This window comes from Eulemur rufifrons, chromosome 8, assembly GCF_041146395.1.
Source record: "Eulemur rufifrons isolate Redbay chromosome 8, OSU_ERuf_1, whole genome shotgun sequence".
In the NCBI taxonomy this organism is placed as follows: Eukaryota; Metazoa; Chordata; class Mammalia; order Primates; family Lemuridae; genus Eulemur; species Eulemur rufifrons.
The window spans coordinates 53413447-53434141 of NC_090990.1; the positions used below are offsets into that span (position 1 = coordinate 53413447).

Sequence of the window (20695 nt, forward strand, 5' to 3'; positions counted from 1 at the left end):
ACCTTGTAAAAGTTACTTACTGAGTTTTTTCATCTACAAAATAGGGATAATAATAACTCCCTTGCAACAGTGTTATAAGTAAAGATGATAAATTTTAAAGTATAGTTTAGTGCCTTGCACCTGTATAATAGGCACTCAAGAAATGGTGGCCACATTTCTATTATTTTGTTGTCCTGCATGAAAGAACAACTATTTATTAAGAAGATCCAATGTGCCAGGCATTGTGTTACACACTTTCCATGCTGCAGGAACTAGATAAGCTTATAGTCCAGTAATCACAAAACACAGACATCCACGCTTCAACAGGGATGAGTAAAGAATGTTTACAAAAGCACACAGGTGAAGCATGTAAACAGGTGTTAATCTATGACCTGGAAGATGGGAAGATCTTAGCTTGAAGAAGAGGTTAGAGGAGAGGTGGGATAGCGTAGGGTGGAAAAGAATTCCAGCTGGAGACCTGAGATTTGCAAAGTCCAGGACGAAACACAGCTGCTGAGTGTAGCTAGAGAGGTGATAATGCAGGACAGCAGAGGGCAAGGTATGAGGAAGGGACAGGGAACAAGAGGAATGGTAAGATGAGAAACTGGAGAGATGAAGGTCCTAGAAAGCCACATTAACGAATTTAGATGCTGTCCTGTAGAGATCAGAAAACCATTGAAAAATTATGAACAAATCACATTTGCTGTTTAAGAAGTGACATCTTATGACTTGCTATCACCAAGGTCATTAACCTGGTCCACAGACCCATGCCTTGGCTTCAGGTGATTTGCAGTTTCCCTGAAATTGAATGCAAATGTGTGTATTTGTGTGTGTGCATGAGTACACTTGTGCACATGTGAGTTCTCACAAACATTTTTCTGGAGATAACATCTGTAGTACTGACTGAAAAATTCTTAAAAATGACCAAACACTTCCTAGAGGATAAAGCTCAGACTCTTACAACTTTTCACATTCTGGCTAAAACTCTCATTTTCTATCCCCCTCCACACAGTTTCTAATATAGCCACTCGCAATTTTTTTGCCATTCCCAATATGTTTCTGAGCCTTTTCTCCATGTGCAGCTTCCTGGACTTCCCTGATGTTCCCCATATACCTGTACCTCCACATCCCACCTTCTGCTCAGAAAACTACCCCTCTCTCAAAACCTAGTTGAACTGTTTCTTCCTTCTCTGGGCATCCCTTCATATTCCTTTCGCATTCTTCTCTGGCACAAGCACAAATCACAGTCATAGAATTCTGGTGATCCAGCTAGAATGAGAGGAAAAATAAACAGACAAGTAGGCTAGAAATAGAAAGTCCAGAAACTGACCCATACTTACGTGGAAATCAGATATACAACAAACTTGTCTTATAAATCAGTGGAGAAATAATGGACTTTTTAAAAATGGTACTGGAACAACTGATTATCTGTAAGAGGAAAAAATGAAGCCTTCACATCATTCAAAAAAATAAATTCCAGATGGATCAAATGAAAATATTAAAACTTTTACAAGAAATAAAAATAAGACAATATCTGCACAAGTTAAAACTGAAAGATAAATTTGACTACTGTAAAACTCTTTTTATCGAAAGACACCACAAAGAAATGAAAAGACTAGCCATATATTGGGAGAACTGTTAAAGAACTATTGTCCAGAATATGTGATAAACACTTTCACATCAATAAAACAGGAAAAGATGGTCAACTTATTAGTAATTAGGCAGAATATGTTAGCATTTTTCACAGCATAGATTGGAAAAAAAAATAGCCTGAAAATGGTATGGAAAAATAAGTATTCTTATCCTTTTTGGTGGGAACTCAAATTGTTGGAGCAATTTTGGAAAACAATTTCTATTACTTTGTAAATCTGAATATATATCTACCTACTCAGAGAAACTTTGGTGTATATGCACTAGCAGATGTATATAAGGATATTCTTAGCAGCATTGTTCATGTTAGAAAAACTCTGGAAACAACTCAAAAGTTATGAACACTAGAATGCATAAGAAAGTTGTATTATAGAACATAGAAGCATAAAGTAGTAAAAGTGAATGAATACATTGTATGCATTAACATGGGCTATGTTAATAACAATACCGAATTAAAAATGAAAAATTGCAGATGGAAGCATACAGTATTATTCTATCCATATAAAGAGAGACAAAACAATATATAATTTTAGCATTACTAAACCTATGATAAAAGTATAGAGAAAAGCAAGAGAATGAGTAGAATAAAATTCAAGAAATTGATTGCCTCTCAGTGGAGGTGGGTAGAAGACAAAGGGATATGATTAAGAGGAGCATAGAAGAGATTTCTTCAACTGGATTGAGAAATATGGATCTTTTTGTTTTATTATCATAATTTTAAAAGAACATACATATCGTATACACTGTAGTGTATATATATACAGATATATATTTCACAGTAAGAATTTAAAAAGACAATATTAAGATAAATACAATGACCCACTCCTCTCCTGAGGAGCTCAAAGTTTGATGCTTGCTTCAGACCCTATGTCCTTGCTACTTCATACATTGTTGTGATGGGCTCTATATTATTATCTTCCTTCTATATTATTTGAGTTTATTCTTTTGCCTTTTTCTGTCTCCTTAAGCTGTATGCTTAACTCATTCATTTTCAGCTCTTTGTCTTTTCTAATGTAAGCATTTAAGGCTACAAATTTACCACCAATTATTCTAGCTATATCCTGGCATTTTCATTACATAATCTTTTATTATAATACTTGTGTTTTGTAACTTCCATTATGATTTCATCTCTGGAACATGAGTTATTAAATTTTAGTTTGTAAATATACATCAAAATATAAAAGCTTTTAAAATTATCTTTTTGTTAAAAATGTATAACTTAATTGCATTATTGACTAAGAATGTGGTCTTTTATTATTAATTCTTTGAAATTTGTTGAGATTTCCTTTATGTCTAGTACATGGTCAATTGCAAATTTTTCATATGTACTTTTAAAAACATTATAATAGTTGAGTTCAGTGTTCTATATGTGTCCACTATAATAAGCTCATTAAATGTGGTCATCAGTTCTTCTGTGGCTTTTATTTTTGTCTGCTTTTTTAGTCAATTATTGAAAAATATCTTTTAAACTATCCTGCTATGGTAGCAGTTTAATATCTCCTTGAAAATCTGTCAAATGTTTCTTTAAATATATTAATGCTAGCATACTAAATGTATACAAGTTTAGAGTTGTTAAATAGTTGTAGTGAACTGACTTATGAACATACGGTCATTATCTCTAGTAATTCATTTTTCCCTAAATCAATACTACTGCATAACATTTCTTTTAATTTTGACAGTTTCATGATTTTCCATCAATTTTTGGGTGTCTCTCTCATAAACACAGTATAGCTTGATTATTTTTAATATTAATTTATTCTGAAAGTCTATTTTTAATTGTAGAGATTAAATCATATTTATTGATGGTAATTATTGATATATTTGTATTAATTTATTCAAATCTGTTCTTCATTTTTATGTCTTGCTACTTCTGAGTCTTTTATTTGCTTCCATTATATTTATTAAAGATCCCTTTATCCCTCTTTATCTCATTCTGTGTATTTTGCCTTTGCTCACTAAGAAATTCTACACTTTATTTTCATTCTTTTAGTTGTTATTCTAGAAATTTTAACATATCTCTTTAACTTAGCATGCATATTTAACTTTAATCTAAAGTTAATCAGTACCATTACTTTCTTCTCAAACAATGGGAAAAGCTGAGAATATTTTTATTCTGATTGTCTTTTTCCTGATATACGTACTTTGGTTGTTCAGAATTTTATTTCTACATTGAATTTTTAATCCAACAATTATCTATCTTGTTATTGTTTTATATAGTCAATGTTGTTTATATTTAACCACACATTTTCCTTTTTTATATTTTTTACTTTATCAATATTCCTTCTTGCTGCTCACACCTTTCTCCTGGGTCATTTTTTTCTTACTAAAAGGTATCTTTTGACAGCTGCTTTAGTAAAAGTGTCTTAATAGTAAATTCAGTTTGCCTTTGTTTGAAAATGTTATTTCAGCCTTTTTGTTATAACTGCAAATGTAAGATTATTTATTCTTAGCACTTTAGAGATGCCATCTAATAAATCACTGCTTTAATTATTGTTCTTGAGAAGTCAGCCTTCTGTTGTGTTTTCGCTTTCATTTGAGAAATTTTTTAATTTCCTTCCTAATGTCTTCATTGACCCACTGATCATTCAGGAGCATATGGCTTAATTTTCATGTGTTCATATAGTTTCCTGTGTTCCTCTTGTTATTGATTTCTAGTTGTATTCCATTGTGGTCAGAGAAAAGACTTTTTCTGATTTAAATTTTTTGAAATTTTTAAGACTTGTTTTGTGCCTTAATATATAATCTATCCTTGAGAATGATCCATGAGCTGAGGAGAAGAATGTGTATTCTGCAGTTGTTGGGTGAAACGTTCTGCAAATATCTATTAGGTTTGTTTGGTCTATAGTGCAGATTAAGTCCTGTGTTTTTTTGTTGATTTTCTAAGTGGATGATCTGTTCAGTGCTAAAAGTGGAGTATTGAGTTCTCCAACAGTTATTCTATTGGGGTCTTCTCTCTCTCTAGCTCTGATAATATTTGGATTATATATCTGGATGTGCCAATATTGGGTGCATATATATTTAGAATTATTATATCCTCTTGCTGAATTTACCCTTTATCATTATATAATGATGTTCTTTGTATCTCTTTACAGTTATCTGATAGAAATATAGCTACTCCTGCCTGCTCTTTTTTGGTTTCCATTTGCATGGAATATCTTTTTCCATCCCTTTATTATCAGTCTATATGTGTCTTTATAGGTGAAGTAAGTTTTTTGCAGACAACATAATGTTGAGTCTTGTTTTTATTATCCATTCAGCCACTCTATGTCTTTTGATTAGAGAGTATAGTCCATTTACATTCATTGTTATTTTTGGTAGGTAAGGACTTACTACTGCCATGTTGTTATTTGATTTCTGGTTGTTTTGTGGTCCGCTCTTTCTTTCTTACTTCCTGCCTGTGTTCTGTTGTTAAAGTGATTTTGTCTGGTTGTGTGTTTTAGTTTCTTGCTTTTTATTTTTTGTGTACCTATTGCAGGTTTTTTGATTTGAGGTTACCATGAGACTTGCAATAAATACTTTACAATAAATTATTTTAAATACATGACAACTTAACACTGCTTTCAAACAAACAAACAAAGAATCAAGGAAAAGATAAATCTAAAAGAAATTCTACCCTTCAACTTCATCCACTCCACTTTATAACTTTTTGTTGTTTCCATCCATACAAAAGATATGGATAAAAAGAATACTATCTCTCTCTCAAAAAGTAGTTGTGGTTATTTTTGAAAGGTATGTCTTTTAGTCTCTCTACTCAAGCTATAAGTGGTTTATATACCCCAATTCCAACAGTGTGATATTCTTTATTTGTGTGCTTATTGTTACCAGTCAGTTTTATACCTTCAGATGATTACTTTTTATTCATTAATGTCCTTTTTTTCATATTGAAGAACTCCTTTTAGCATTTCTTGTAGAATAGGTCTGGTGTCGATGAAATCCCTCAGCTTTTGTTTGTATGGGAAAGTCTTTATTTCTCCTTCATGTTTGAAGGATATTTTTGTAGGATATAATATTCTAGAGTGAAAGTTTTTTTCCTTCAGAACTTTGAATAAGTCATGCTATCTCCTGGTCTATCAGGTTTCCACTGAGAAGTCTGCTGCCAGACTATATTGGAGGTCCTTTATATGTTAGTTTTTTTCTTTTTTCTTGCTTTCCTGAGGATCTTTTCTTTATCTATGTCCTTGGGAGGTTGATTATTAAATGCCTTGAGGTAGTCTTGTTTGCATTAAATCTGCTTGGTGTTCTATGACCTTCGTATACTTGAAAACTGATATATTCCTCTAGGTTTGGGAAGTTTTCTATTATTATTTCTTTTCTACCCCAATCTCTCTCTCTGTCTCCTCTTTAAGACCAATAACTCTTAGATATGCTGTTTTAAATTTATTTTCTAGATCTTGTAGGTATGCTTCATTTGTTTTTATCTTTTTTTCTCTTCTGATTGTGCATTTTCAAATAGCCTGTTCTTCAAGCTCACTAATTCTTTCTTCTGCTTGATCAAGTCCACTACTGAGAGACTGTGATGCATTTTTTAATTTGTCAACTGAATTTTTCAGCTCCAGAATGTCTGCTTGATTTTTTTTATTGTTTCTATCTATTTGCTAAATTTCTGTAATAGGCTTCTGAATTCCTTTTCTGTATTGTCTTGAAGTTCATTGAGCTTTTTCAGAACAGGTATTTTGAATTTCTTATCTGAAAGATCAAATATCTCCATCAGTCCAAGATTGGTCACTGGGACCTTAATTAGTTCATTTGATGAGGCTCTGTTTTCCTGGATGTTCTTGATAGTTGTGGATATTCATCAATGCCTGGGAATTGAAGAGTTAGGTATTTATTTTAATCTTCACAGTCTGGGCTTGTTTGGACCCATCCTTCTTGAGAAGGCTTTTCAGATATTCAAAAGGAATTGAGGGCTGTAATCTATGTCTTTGGTCACTGCAACCATACCAGCACTAGGGGTTCCCCAAGCCCAGTAATACTGTGAATCTTGCAGTCTCCTGGTTTTACCACCTTGGTGGACTTGGATGAGATATGGGAGAATTTCCTGGATTGCCAGGCAAGATCTCTCACTTTCTTCTCTCACTCTCTGGGGTGGACTGCTAGAGCTGAGGGAGGAGTGATGTGGCCACTCCCTTATGGCCACCACAGCTGGAACTGTGGCAGGTCACACCTAAAGCCAGCCAATATCACTCAAAACCTGTAGTGACTGCTTTCTGGCTACCTCTGATGTTTATTCAAAGCCCAAGGTCTCCTTAGTCATACGTGGTGAATCCGGCTAGGACTGGGTTCCTTCAGGGCAGCATGTTTCCTTCTGCTCTAGGATGGGTCTAGAAATGTCATCCAGGAACTAAGGCCTGGACTCAGAGGCTTTGGGAGTCTGCTTGGTATTTTATTTTACTGTGCCCGAGCTGGTACTCAAGTTGCAAAACAGAATCCTCTGGACTCTTCCCTTTCCTCTCCCCAAGTGGAAGAAGTCTCTCCCTCAGCTGCACTGCCTGGAGTTGGGGGAGGGGTGACACAGGGATTGGCTTGGCCACTGCCACTGGTGTCTCACTGGGTCACATGCACCCCAAGTCCACTGACTCTGAGCCAGCACAGCCATAGGAATTGCTCATGGACTGTAGTCTTTGTGGCCTGACTGCCTTATGAATTTATTCCAGTCCCTCAGGCCACATTTTGTCAGCTGGTGGTAAGGCTAGCTGGAACTCCTGTTTCAGGGTAGAGGATTTCCCTCTGGCTGAGCTGGTCTAAATGCTCTCTCCATGGGCACCTGTGCAGTTCTGCCCTGTGCTGTGCAAAGTCCCATAATCACTTCACTCTCCCATCCCCAAGGGTCACATGTTTTCTCTGCACTCAGCATACTTGCATGACACTGCAGGAAGACAGGGAAGGGTGGCTTAGACAATGCAAAACTGTCTCTTCTGCCCTCTTCTGTGCCTCTTTCCTTGACATAATGTTAAAACCAGGTACTGTGATTGCTCACCTGATTTTTGGTTCTTCTGAAGTTGCTTCCTTACATGGATAGTTGTTGAATTTGGTGTTCGTGTGGAGGGATGATCCCTAGAGCTTTTCTATTCAGCCATCTTGCTCCCTCCTTCTTTCTGAAATAATATCTTTTAGAATGTACATTTTTTAGCCCAAACACACATTTATTTTCAACTTTTGGGCCTTTTTCTTCTGTATCAACACTCATGGAAAACTCCTATTTGTGCTTTAGTTTTAAATGTTTACTATGGACTCAGTAATTTATATTGCATACTCTTCCCAAACCAATTTTTTCAGAGTTAAATTGCTTCCTTTAGCTCAAGAAAAAGGGCACTTTAGTACATAGATATTTTAAGATTCAAAATAATTTTATTGTTTTTGAAATGTGAAATATCATTTGCAAATGAAAAGCAGGGTAACCATGACCACTAACAGTTTTACTCTAATTAACTATTAATTGTATTTGCTCTATTTTACGATATTGAAGAATTACAGCTATTTTATAATTATTCTATGCCTCATTTTCATTCAAAGCTTAAATCTTGAGAGAGCCATTACCATGGCATCTTAATTTCCTTGCCAATTTGTAGACATTATGACTCATATCTTTAGATTCTACTGAGACTATTTACCTAACTGAAGCTTCCAATCCAGTGAACTACCAGTCTTCATTGAAACCTAGCACTCTCCTCATTTTTCATTTAATTATTATTTAATTATTTCATGTAATTATTATGCATACTTCTAAAAATATTTACTCAGCATATACTATGTATAAGACACTGTGCTGATCACTTTTGTATATAGAAAGAAGAAACAGGTTGATACTAAGGTAAATTGGATGTGATGCCATCCTTCAAAAACCTCATCACGTAGAAAAGTAAGAAATAAATTATTATATAGGTGTGCCTCTGTGTCTGGTATATAAATATTAATAACAGCTAGCAGTTATCAAGTTTAATAAATGCCAAACACAGTTCTACATTTTCACAAGTACCATATTTCATCAAATTCAAGGCCATTGATCATAAGACACATTATTATTATAGTACCATTAAGCAAGAAAAAGACATTTCTTAAAAATTATTACTTACTCTTGATTGAAAGATGTATTCCAGATATCAAAGATGTTAATATATGAAAAAATGTGGAACTTAGAATTGATGAATATATTAACTCATATAATTCTCTCAACAACTCTTCAAGTTAGGTAATTTGTTGTTCTCATTTTGAGGCAAGGAAACTGATGGGTTCAGAAATGTTAGATAACTTGGCCAAGATTGCACAACTAATAAATAAATGAGTGAAGATTGATCACACGTCAACTTGATTCCATATGCAATGTTCTTAATCTCTATACCAGAGATCTTGGATTCTCTCTCTTGTAGGCTGTTCAGGAGTTTCTATACCTTTTGTTCCTAATGTGACCTCATTTAAAGTTAAAGAAGAATATTAGGACTTCTATTAATTTAGTTGAGATGATGATGTAAATTTTAAAAAAACAACAGGCAATTGTGTTCAAGCCTGAACATTGCTTAAAATGGTAATAGTAATTGTACTAAAGAGTAGTCAGTAAATCTTACACAATCAGTCATGAAGCAATTGATTTTTTAATCAATGAATCTATAAGTAACCACATTGCATACAGATGTAGATGTAATAGGGCTATCAGAATGATAGACACTAAAAATAACTTTACATTAACTTTTACCATGAGTATAGACATCTGTTTTCCTATTCCTTTAATAGGAACATTAGTAGTTAGTGGAAACTATCCATCGAAGTGTCCATCACAGTTTTATTTTTTAGGTTTTATAAAAAGAAGTAGCAACATTTATGTATAAGATGTTGAAAATTAATTCTACACTGCATGAAGTATTCCACATAATCTTTGTAAAGAGCCAAAAATGACCAACCCAAAGTAAGAAACTGCATATTTTATCTTGAGTAACAACCGGCATAATCTATTTTTTAAAAAGCTAATGAGTTAAGAAATCATAACCTTGTGCTACATTGTTTTTGCTTGCCTATAAATAATGAATTACATGTGAGAACAAGTGATAGTTAAGTGTACTGTAAGCTAATTGCATAGTCATGGATACCAGAAACTTAATCTGTTGAAATTTAGCAAAACAGAATTAGAAATGTCAAACAGAAAAGATCTCATTAAGATAATTCTTCCAGAAATGAATCAAAAATTTTGTCCCAGCTGTTCATATCATACGGGAATTAAGATGAGTTGGACAGAGCTAAAAAATAAAATTTATTATTTCTCAAATATGGTACTGGAAACACACATCAAAATTTCCAGATCACCTGTGTGTTTGATAAAAATGCAGATTTTTGACCCTCTTCCCAGACCTATTTGGGTGGAGCTCAAGAATTCACATTTTGAACAAGCAGTGTTGTAAGCATGTTGGATTTCAGAACCATTACTTTAATGCTTGGCTCTTCCCCACCTAGTGCTTTGGACTGATGGCAGAAATAAACCAATCACTTGTGATGTTTTCTCATCAAATATCAGAGGTTAAATATTTTATTTACCAAATATTTATGAAATAGTGTTGGGGGAGGGACACAAAAGAAATATGAGCTCATATATATCAATGTATTGCAATTCTTGTATGTCTAAAAACTGTTCAACATGATGAAATTAATGTGTTATGAAATCTAATGCAGTTGCAGAAAAAGACCATTGGGGTAATCCTGGTAGCTGTGAGAACAGAAAGGACAACTCCAGAAGTTATTTCAAAGAAAAAGAAGTCAGTAGGATTCACTGGCAAATTGAATGTTAGTGGTAAACACAAGGGGAAAAGTGAAATATCTTGGGTTTTGAGTCTGGGTAGCAGAAAATAGAGAGGCATGAATGGGGATGCAATGGAAAAGCATTCTGAAAACAATTAAGAATATGGGTATGGATAAAAGTGAAGCTTTTATAGTGGCTTTTTTACTACCACATCTATAAAAATGGTGACTTTCATTTTGTTACTGAGTTTATGTATGAATGGATTTAACTGGATTGAGATCTAATTAATGATTATTTTTCTGTTACAGCAATTGTTCAACTGTCAAGCTCTACGAAAACTAAGTATTCCTGACAATGACCTTTCAAATCTGCCAACCACTATTGCTAGTTTAGTTAATCTTAAAGAACTCGACATCAGTAAAAATGGTAAGAATCTTATCTCATCTCTAAAGATCTAGAAACATTTTGCTGAAAATGTGCTTTAATGTTTTCTCTTGGCAAATGATATAAAATAACTTTTTCTTTGATTTTGTTGCAACTATAAGTTAATTTTGTTGAAAAAATAAATTCTAAATTATAAGTCAAAGAGAGAAAACTTCTCCTCTTACTAATGTGCCTGACTCACTTAGGCCTTATTTCCCTCTGCTTCAGATATATAATATAAATTTTAATGAAATATTTTACTGCCCTTACACTGTTTATTTCCCTCATTCTCAGAGTAAAATTGTTTCTCAACATGTCTCAAATATCACCTGCACAATGAGGCCTCCTTGTTCACCCTACTTGAAATTGTACTCTCAATTTCCCTTACTGGGCTCCATTTTTCCCCCTAGCACTAACCATCCTCACAATATTGTATAATTTACTTATTGTCTATGATTATTTTATATTTTCTCCTGTCCTAGAATGTAAACTCCATTATGTGACAGGAGGAATTTTTCTCTATTTTGGTCACTGATGTGTCCCCAAATATCTAGAGCAGTGCCTGAGAAATAAGAAGGACTCAGTAGTATTTGTCATATTTCTGGCCAAACTTGTGTATCTGGTGTTTTTGTTGATGCGTCCGCTGATGTTGATATTCAGGTTGATGAGATTTACCTTTGAGTGTTTGTGGAAGTGCTGCTTCACACTTCAGTATGTCCAGGCACAATGAGGATATAAAACCTGACCCCTTCCATCCTTAAACTGTGAACATTTAGTTAAACTTTGTGTGTGTGTGCGTGTGTGTGTGTGCATGCACATGTGTGCGGCACACATGCACAAGTAGCGCTTTGGTTATAATATATTTGGTGCCGAGGGGACAGGCATGGACAAAATAGATCCCTGCCCTCATGAAACTTACATTCTATTGAGTTACTTAGACTTTAAACAGTAATTGTAGGTGATTAAATAAACAATTTTTTGTGAAGATACATTCAATGAGAAGGGCATGCATATGAGAGGGATATAATTGTAATCCAGTCTTTGCATTACAGGAAAGTTTCCCTAAGAAGTGATAACCAAGCTCAGACAGAACCAATAGATGTTAGGTAAGATTGGCTTGACATACTAGGTTAATAAGTATCTGTTTTGTGGAAGACCACCAGAAAAATCTCTTGGTCACATGTAAATGTGACTTTCCTAAGAAATGTGGTCCCTTTTAGAGCTCCATGACAATATCCCAGTAGCCTTGTCTTTCTTCATTTGGCCAGAAACTCCTCTCCACAGAGATCTGCATTGCTCATTCCCTTACCACCTTCAGGCCTTTGCTCAACTGTACTCTCAACAAAGCCTTCCCAGACCATCCTACTTAAAAATAAGACACTGCAACAAGCACATTCTATTCCTCTTCCTTGTTTTTTTTTTCTTTCTTTTTTCATATAAGAAACTGACATACCACATGTTTAACTTATTTATTTTTATATTTTCTGGACTCCTCTTACTAGAATTAAAATTCATCAATGCCCCAATTTTGTTGTTTTGTTTGCTGCTATATATCCATTGCCTAAACCAGTGTGCAGAGAGCCCATGAATGGATGGTTGTTCTGAAACATAGAACACTTGTTGAAATTTACCAGTGTGAATTGCTAGCGATTTCTTCAGTTTAAATCTTTTGAGAGTCGTTGAGAAGTTTATAGTATCCCTGAGGAGATAAGACTGACACTCATAAATAATCAGTGACTATCATAAAATACTATGCAATGAAGTGCTTAATTATAAGGCACACATTACAATTATAAATTCTTAGAGAACAGAAGATTAATTAAGACTGCTGTTATTAGAGGAGAGTTCAAGCAAAAGACGTAGCCTGAAGATTTCTGTGAAGCACAGTAGCATCTGAATAAAGGAAAGCATTTCATTTGAAGGAGACAATCAGAATGAAAACAGAGGACACAGACATCTTTCTATACCAGCTTGACTTGCCACTTACAGGTTTTTCAGGAGGACAATCTTAAAAGTACCAAGTGCAAATTTAGAGAGAGAATAGCAGCTAGATTTAGACCCATGGAAAGATAACCTTGGATCTATTAATACTATTATTCTTTTGAGAATAGATTTACAGGTTATACATTTGTATGGACTGGTTTTTCTATACTTTAATAAAAATTACTACTACTTAGATGTTTATATACATTCACACATCAGATTCTAAGCTTAAATTACAATTTCTGAGAAATATATGGACGAATGCCATGTCCCTTGGCTTTCAGACAGATTTAGCTGGATAGTCCAAGTAAATAAAAATCTATCTTATTTTTAAAGAGGATTAGAAAGCAATTTATCAGTGGCCACTGGTGATCAAATGGACTATAAGCCTCTCTTCTCTCCATGGAGGTTGGAGGGGGTGGGGCTGAAAGTCTCAACCCTCTAGTCTTTGTGGTGACCAGTCCCCATTCTGAAATTACAGATGGGCCGCCAGCGACGAGTCATCTCATTAGCATACAAACGACACCCTTTGGAATCCAGAGATTCCCAGGGTTTTAGCTGATGTGTGCTAGGAACCAGGGGCAGAGACCAAATATATATTTCTTACTATATCACAATGTCACAAGTTATAGTCATGAAACTTCAGATATTATACTTAATGGACAAGTTAAAGATTTTTAAGAGTAGTTTTAATTAAATGTAATTTTCACGTTGCCTTTGGACCTGGACACCTATGGAAACTGCCCTTCTTCTGTAAGTGTTCAGTTACATTTTGGGAAATTAGTGCTATTACCAATTGCAGAAACTGGAGAACAAGGTTGCACAGCAAGTTTTGCTTGACGTTCATGGAAAAGAAATGCCCCCTGGGTTGCTATATTGTGAGGAAAGAAGGACAAAGGCCAGCATATGTGTTAAGTGTGGGAACATATGCTCCCCACACCTGGCTTGCCCCCACCTAATGTAGCAGAATGGGTCTCCTCTGCACAGCTGCATATTGGGCTCAGTTTCAGTTTTGGTGTTTTCTGTTCCATTAATCTGTTCTCTCTTCCTCATTCAGCCCTTCTATGATGTATGTAACTACCATAAGCCAAATGGGGTTATCACAATTAAAGTTCATTTCCAAAATAATATCCAGAATAGGCAAAATACCATCAGGGCAAAAGCACTTTCCATCCTTTGTCCTTGATTATCTGTTTTCCCTTCAGTTTGGGCCTTACTGTCTTGTCAACTCTTTGATGCTTTTAAGATGTTTTAAAATGTATTTTATCTACATTTTGTGGTTTTTCTCAGTGAGAAGGTGGGTTTGAATAACCTAGCCTCACCACCATTGGAAACATTCCTTCCTATTCAGTGGGAAAAAGTTCACTTCCCATTAAGGTACAAGTCAACATCTTCCTGAAGTTTTCCTTTATAGTTAGTCCAAAAAGTTTCCATTCTTTCATGTTCCATTGATAGGTTCTAACTCTGTTTTTCCACTGTTCATATCCTGTGTTTAATGTGCTGCTTATGCCAGCTTATGGCTGCCTCTCAGCTAGAAGTGAAGTCCTTGAGTATGAACCCTGTCTTAGTTATTTTTCTGTCCTTGGTAACATCAAATTCATGTATTTTATATAATAGACTCTCAATACATGCATTGGTTGAATTGTGCTGGATTCTGCTGAAATAGAATAAAAGGGTTAAAAAGAAAAAAAAAACAATTTATCACCAAATGTAAATATGAAATTCTTGAGAAATATGACATTTCATGAGCATATAATTCCTAGCTGCCCTCTTGAATCAAAAAAAAAAATTTGTTGCTAGGAAGTGAATCACAAGTTACACTTCTTCAACTCAGAAGTTAGTCTGTAAGCATCCTTAGAAGTCTTTGCAACTGTTATTTTGCGGCTTTATTCTATGTTTATGATTCTCTATATTCTGGGAATATTTGTGCAAAAAGACATTCAGGAGATGGTGAGCTACTCTGCAACCCCAGTGCAGCACTAAAGACTGGATGAGTATGATTATATATAAGCCATTGCTAGAAGTTACACAAACAGTAAAAGCTTTCATCACATTGACCTTTTCAGAAAACCATACCTAAAAGAGCTGTCACTGATTCTGTGACAAATACCTAGACATATTACGCTGTATTACTTAGGGAGCATAATACATCCTTTGGAAATCTGTCAAGTGAAGAAAGAGCAGATAGCAGAAAATAAGTGCAGTGTCAGCACCACAATTGACAAGGTTGGAATAGCCCTGGTCAAGAAGAGGCAAGACTTGAGAGAATACAAGTGGCATTGGTATTTAAGGACAGGACTCAAGAGTATTTTGAGATAGTGACTCTTTCAGGCACTCCTCAATGTATGTAAAAATTTGCCTGAAATATGCTTGAATTAGATGAGTGACCCCTTAATGAAACTAATTCACTCCGAGGCTGAGGTTGAATCCGATCTTGGTTGTTCATGTGGCCTGCAATCTTTATTTTTCATGTCCAGTTCTTCTACCTGTCATCTTGATCCACCAGTTTTTCTTCATAATTCAAAAATAATATTATATATTAAAGCCTTTAGATAAGTGAGCTATTGTGTGCACAAGGTATCTGCCCAATTTGAGTGAATAGATTTTATCTACCTCTCTAACTAGAACTCCAACTGGCTATCTCCCTTCCATGTCATCCTGATAATGCCAAATCACCATTCCCAAGTGAATCAGGCTGTGATAAGTTGCTGTGACAGAAGAAACTATACTATCTTGTCTACCCACTCCATCCTCCCCACTGCTGTACAGAGTCCTCTTCACTTTTAAAAATACATTTCAGATGTCATTTATACTGGCACACTTTCTTGATAGCCTATACACAAAGAGAATTAATTGCTTCTTCCTCTATGATACATTTTTACCATATATATGTATATATATATTTTGTTTTAAATTTATCTCACTTTTGAATTTAATTTCTATGTATTTGATTAGATTATGAGACCCTTGAAATCAGAGACTATCTTATTCATTTCTTGATTTGGAACTACTAGCACAATATCCAGTATATAGGGTAGGCATTCAATAAATGTTCAGCAGGTAAATAAACATTATTAAAAAAGCATTCTTTTAAAAAACATAATATATTTGTATTACATTACATTAGGGATCATACATAGGATAGGGTCCCCATCTGTTATACTGAGAACCCACTAAATGTTTTAACTGAGGACTGGAAAAGATAGAAATGACATTGCATTAAGTAATAAGTAACCGCTAAAATCAGCTGTAATCTGCCATATAATAATATATTTAGTATCTTTGTTCCTTGGGATGACTACCTCATGTCAAGCTTTGACCTCTCCTTTGAGCTTCAGACTAATCTAACCAACTGCATGCTGGGTATAGCTATAATATATCCCCTAAACACCCCAAACATAATGTATTTAACACCAAACTCATCATCCACCTCAATCTGCTTTTCCTCATAATCCAATTCTCTGTTAATGTTACTATGATCTACACAGGGATTCAAGGCAAAAATTCATCCTCTCTTTCAACTTCCATATCCATTCAGTCTCCAACTCCAGTCAAATTCACCTCATAAATATATGGCAACTCTGTTTCCTCCTTACTACTCCCATTGCCACAGTCTTAAATGAGTTCCCTGTCTCTTTCCTAGACTATTCAAACAGCCTGCTAACTGGTCTCATTGTCTCCATCACCACCACCACATCACCAAACCCACCCTTCGCAAAACAGCTTTAGAACTCTTTCTAAATTGCTAATTTGACTGCATTACTCTCCAACTTAAGATACTTCAGTTGATCTAGGATAGAGTATATGGTCCTTAACACAGAATTAAAAGTCCCCACAATTGACCTCTATAGACACTTCCATTCCATCTGCCAGTCCCACCAAGGATGAGTTGCACTTTTTGACTTTATGGTCTAGATACTGAAGAGCTTCCTCACATATTTAATAGTGTGTCACCACCTCCATGACTTTATTTGTATTATTTCCTCTGACTAAATCACTTTTCATACCTTATTTTACCTGGTTTAATCATATTCTTTATTCAAAACTCAGTTCAGATATCATTGTTTCTGTGCAGCCTCTAAACTCCTAAATTAAGTCATGGGTCTCTCCTCTGTACTAATACACCCTGTGTATTCTCCATTCTAATGCTTAATATTGTATTGAAAATTTTGAAAGTTATATTAGAATATTTGTATGGTTTTAATTTTTTAACTATTAAACATTTTAAGCATGAAAAACATAATATGAGGCACCAATATGCCCACCATGGAGATTAAAGTGTTAACAATTATTACAGATATCACATTCTAGGGTTATTTTTTAGTAAATAAAATGTTACAGAAACTTGTTAATGCTCATCCCCATCCCTTCCCACTTTCTCCCTCTCAGAGTTAATCTGTTTAAAATTTCAATGAAATGCTAACTCATTTATAATATATATTATTCTGGAAGATTCTTTTCCTTGATAACTGATAGGTTATTTCCTCCCTTTATTTTTTATTTGTATATATTCATGGGATACAAGTACAATTCTGCTACATTGCTATATTGCATTGTGGTGAAGTCAGGGCCTTCAGTGTATACATCATGGAAGCAACACAATGTGTATATTATCTTTTTGATGGGATGTTGGATTTAATTTGGTAGTATTTTTTAAGGATTTTTGCATCTATGTTCATCAAGAATATCAGTCTGTAGTTTTCGTTTTTTGTGTGTCCTTGTATGGTTTTAGTATCAAGGTGATACTGGCATCACACAATGAGTTGGGGAGAATTCCCTCCTCTTTGATTTTTTGGAACAGTTTCAGGATTGGTATTAGTTCTCTGCATGTTTGGTAGAGTGCAGCTATGAATTCTTCTGGTCCTGGGATTTTTTTGTTGGGAGATTTTTTTTTACTACTGATTCAATTTTGCTACTCATTATAAGTTTATTCAGGAGTTCTATTTCTTCCTGATTCAATTTTGAGAGGTTGTATGTCTCCAGGAATTTATCCCTTTCCTCTAGGTTTTCTAGTTTGAGAGCATACAGTTGTTCATAATAGTCTCTGATGATCTTTTGTATTTCTGTGGTATCAGTTGTAATGTCTCATTTTTCATTTCTGATTTTGTTTATTTGAATCTTCTCTCCTCTTTTCTTGGTTAGTCTAAATAGTGTTTTTTATCAACTTTATCTTTTCAAAAAACAAACTTTTCATTGATTATTTGCATTGTTTTTTGTTCTCTATTTCATTTAGTTCTGCTCTGATCTTTGTTATTTAATTTCTTATGCTAACTTTGGGTTTGGTTTATTCTTGTTCCTTGAGGTGTGATATTAGATTGTTAACTTGTGATCTTCCACTTTTTTGTTGTAGACATTTAATGCAATGTAATTTCCTATTAGCATTGCTTTTCCTGTATCCCACAGATTTGGGTATGTTGTGTTTTCATTTTTATTCATTTCAAAAACATTTTTAATTTATGTTTTAATTCTTCATTGACCCAGTGATTGTTTAGGACCACGCTGTTTAATTTCCATGTATTTGCATAGTCTGAAGTTTTTCTTCCTATTGATTTCTAGCATTATTCCACTGTGGTCTGATAAGATACTTGAAATGATTTCAATTTTTAAAATATTCGTTAAGACTTGTTTCGTAGCCTAACATGTGGTCTATCTTGGAGAATGTTTCATACGCTGGTGAAAAAATGTATATTCTGTATTTGTTGGGAAGAATGTTCTGTAAATATCTTTTAAGTCCATTTGGTCTAAAGATCAATTTAAATCCAATGTTTCTTTGTTAATTTTCAATCTTGATGGTATGTATAGATATTGAAGTCCTGCACTATTATTGTGTTGCTTTCTATCTCTTTCTTTAGGTCTAGTGATAATTGTTTTATGAATCTGGGAGCACCAAGGTTGGGTGCATATATATATAGGATTGTTATATCCTCTTGCTGAACTTTATCATTTTATAAGGACCGTCTTTGTCTTTGTCTTTTTTTACTGTTTTTGGTTTAAAGTTTGTATGAGTACAGCTACTCTCGCTCACTTTTGGTTTTTGTTTGCATGGAAAATCTTTTCCATCCCTTTACTTTCAGTCTATGTGTTTCTTTACTAGCAATGTGAGTTTCTCATAAGCAGCATATAATTGGATCATGTTTTTTTTTTTTCACTCCATTCTACCAATCCATATCTTTTGAGTATAGCATTTAACCCATTTATGTTCAAGGTTAATATTGATACCTTTATTCCTTTATTCCTATTACATTGTTATAGGAATGTAGCAACTAGGAATTACTTTCTAGTTTGTTTTATAATGTTTTTGTTTTTTTTCTTTTTCTCTTTTTGTCTTTGTGGTTTCATGAAATTCTGTAATGTTGCCATTTGATTAATCTTCCCCCCTTGGGTGATTATTTATAAGACCTGCAAGTTATATTTTCATGTGTTTTTGTAATAGTGAATATCAACCTTTCATTTTCATGTTTAAGACCCGTATGAGCATTTCCTATAGGAGTCTAGTGGTGACATATTCCCTCAGCATTTGCTTGTGTGGGCAAGAATATTTCTCCTCCATTTATGAAGCTTATTCTTGTAAGAAATAAAATTCTTGGCTGACAGTTTTTTTTCTTTCAGCACTTTGAAAATGCCATCCTATTCTCTTCTGGCCTGTAAGGCTTCTGACGAGAAATCTGTTTTAGTCTTAATGGGATTTCCTTTATAGGTGACCACTTTTCTCTTGCTAATTTTAAAATTCTTTCCTTCACTTTGGCTTTAGACATTCTGAATATAATATGTCATGATGAAGTACTTTGCACAATATATTTTCTTGGGGTTCACTGGACCTCCTGTATCTATCTGTATGTCTAATTCCTGTGCTAGACTTGGGAAGTTTTCATCGATTATTTCCTTAAATAGGTTTTGTAAACTTTTGATCTCCCTTCCTCCTCGGAATTCATAAATTTGGTTGCTTTATGTAGTCTCAGATGTCTCAAAGGCTTTGTATATTCTTCTTTATTCTTTTTACCTTATTTTTGTCTGACTGAATTATTTCAAAGGCCTTTCTTCAAGTTCTGAGATTTGCTCTTCTACCTGGTCTAGTCTATTAGCAAACCTTTTGAATGTGTATTGTAGTATATCGTTTGGCCTTTAATAAGATCTTCAGTTGAAGAATTTCTGCTTGGATTTTGTTTAAGATGTCTGTCTTCTTGGGAAATTTGTCACTCATATACTGAATTGATTTTCTGATTTCTTTGTATTGGTTTTCAGATTTCTCTTTCATCTCATTGAACTTCTTTAAAATCAATATTTTGAATTTTGTCTGGAATTTCAAGGAACTCTTTTTGATTGGGACTTTTTGCTGTACAATAGTTTTGGTCCTTTGGTGGTGTCATGTTTCCTTTCTTTTTCATGTTTCCTGTTTCCTTGCATTGAGATCTGCACATCTGGTGTCACAGTCATTTCTTCCAGTTTTTTGAAGTTGCTTTCATAGGTGAGAATTTTTTCTTGAAGATGTATGTATGTTGTTGGTTTAGTAAGATACTTTAGCTTTGGTTTTGGGTGCCTTGGTAGTGTGACCTTTATATGATTTCTTCATCAGTACACAGGGTCAGTAGTATCTATGATTTCCTCAGTGGCTTAGGGTATGGTTATTAGTTGAGGCTGTGGTGAAGTTTTGCTGAGGACTTGGATGCTAACTGAGCCAGTCTTGAGGCTCTGGTGGTGGCAGCAGTATGCTGAGTGTGCCTGTTTAGGCCCCAGATCAGCTTATACTGGCAGAGGTGTTAGTGTGTGTTGGGGGGCCAAGTCTTGGGCTTCTAGGTATCTTTCTCAGAAGCTATTAATGGGAGGACTGAGCCAGGTATGTTGGCAGGTTCTCAGGCCCCTGGGCAGCTGATGTGATGTTGGGTGAGGGCAGTAGCAGTAGTGGATCAACCCACTGGGACTAATATGGTCTGCAAT

At 34.6% G+C, this 20695-nt stretch overlaps 1 protein-coding gene across 5 annotated transcripts in view; it reads left to right on the forward strand.

Annotated features, from left to right (window-relative positions):
- LRRC7 (leucine rich repeat containing 7) overlaps positions 1-20695 on the forward strand; it is a 494934-nt gene that overhangs the window by 201822 nt on the left and 272417 nt on the right. For all 5 annotated transcript variants that reach the window (XM_069478071.1, XM_069478070.1, XM_069478069.1 and 2 more), the window contains one exon: positions 10663-10780. In XM_069478071.1, the coding sequence (XP_069334172.1) occupies positions 10663-10780 (118 nt within the window). The remainder of the gene's footprint in view (positions 1-10662; positions 10781-20695) is intronic.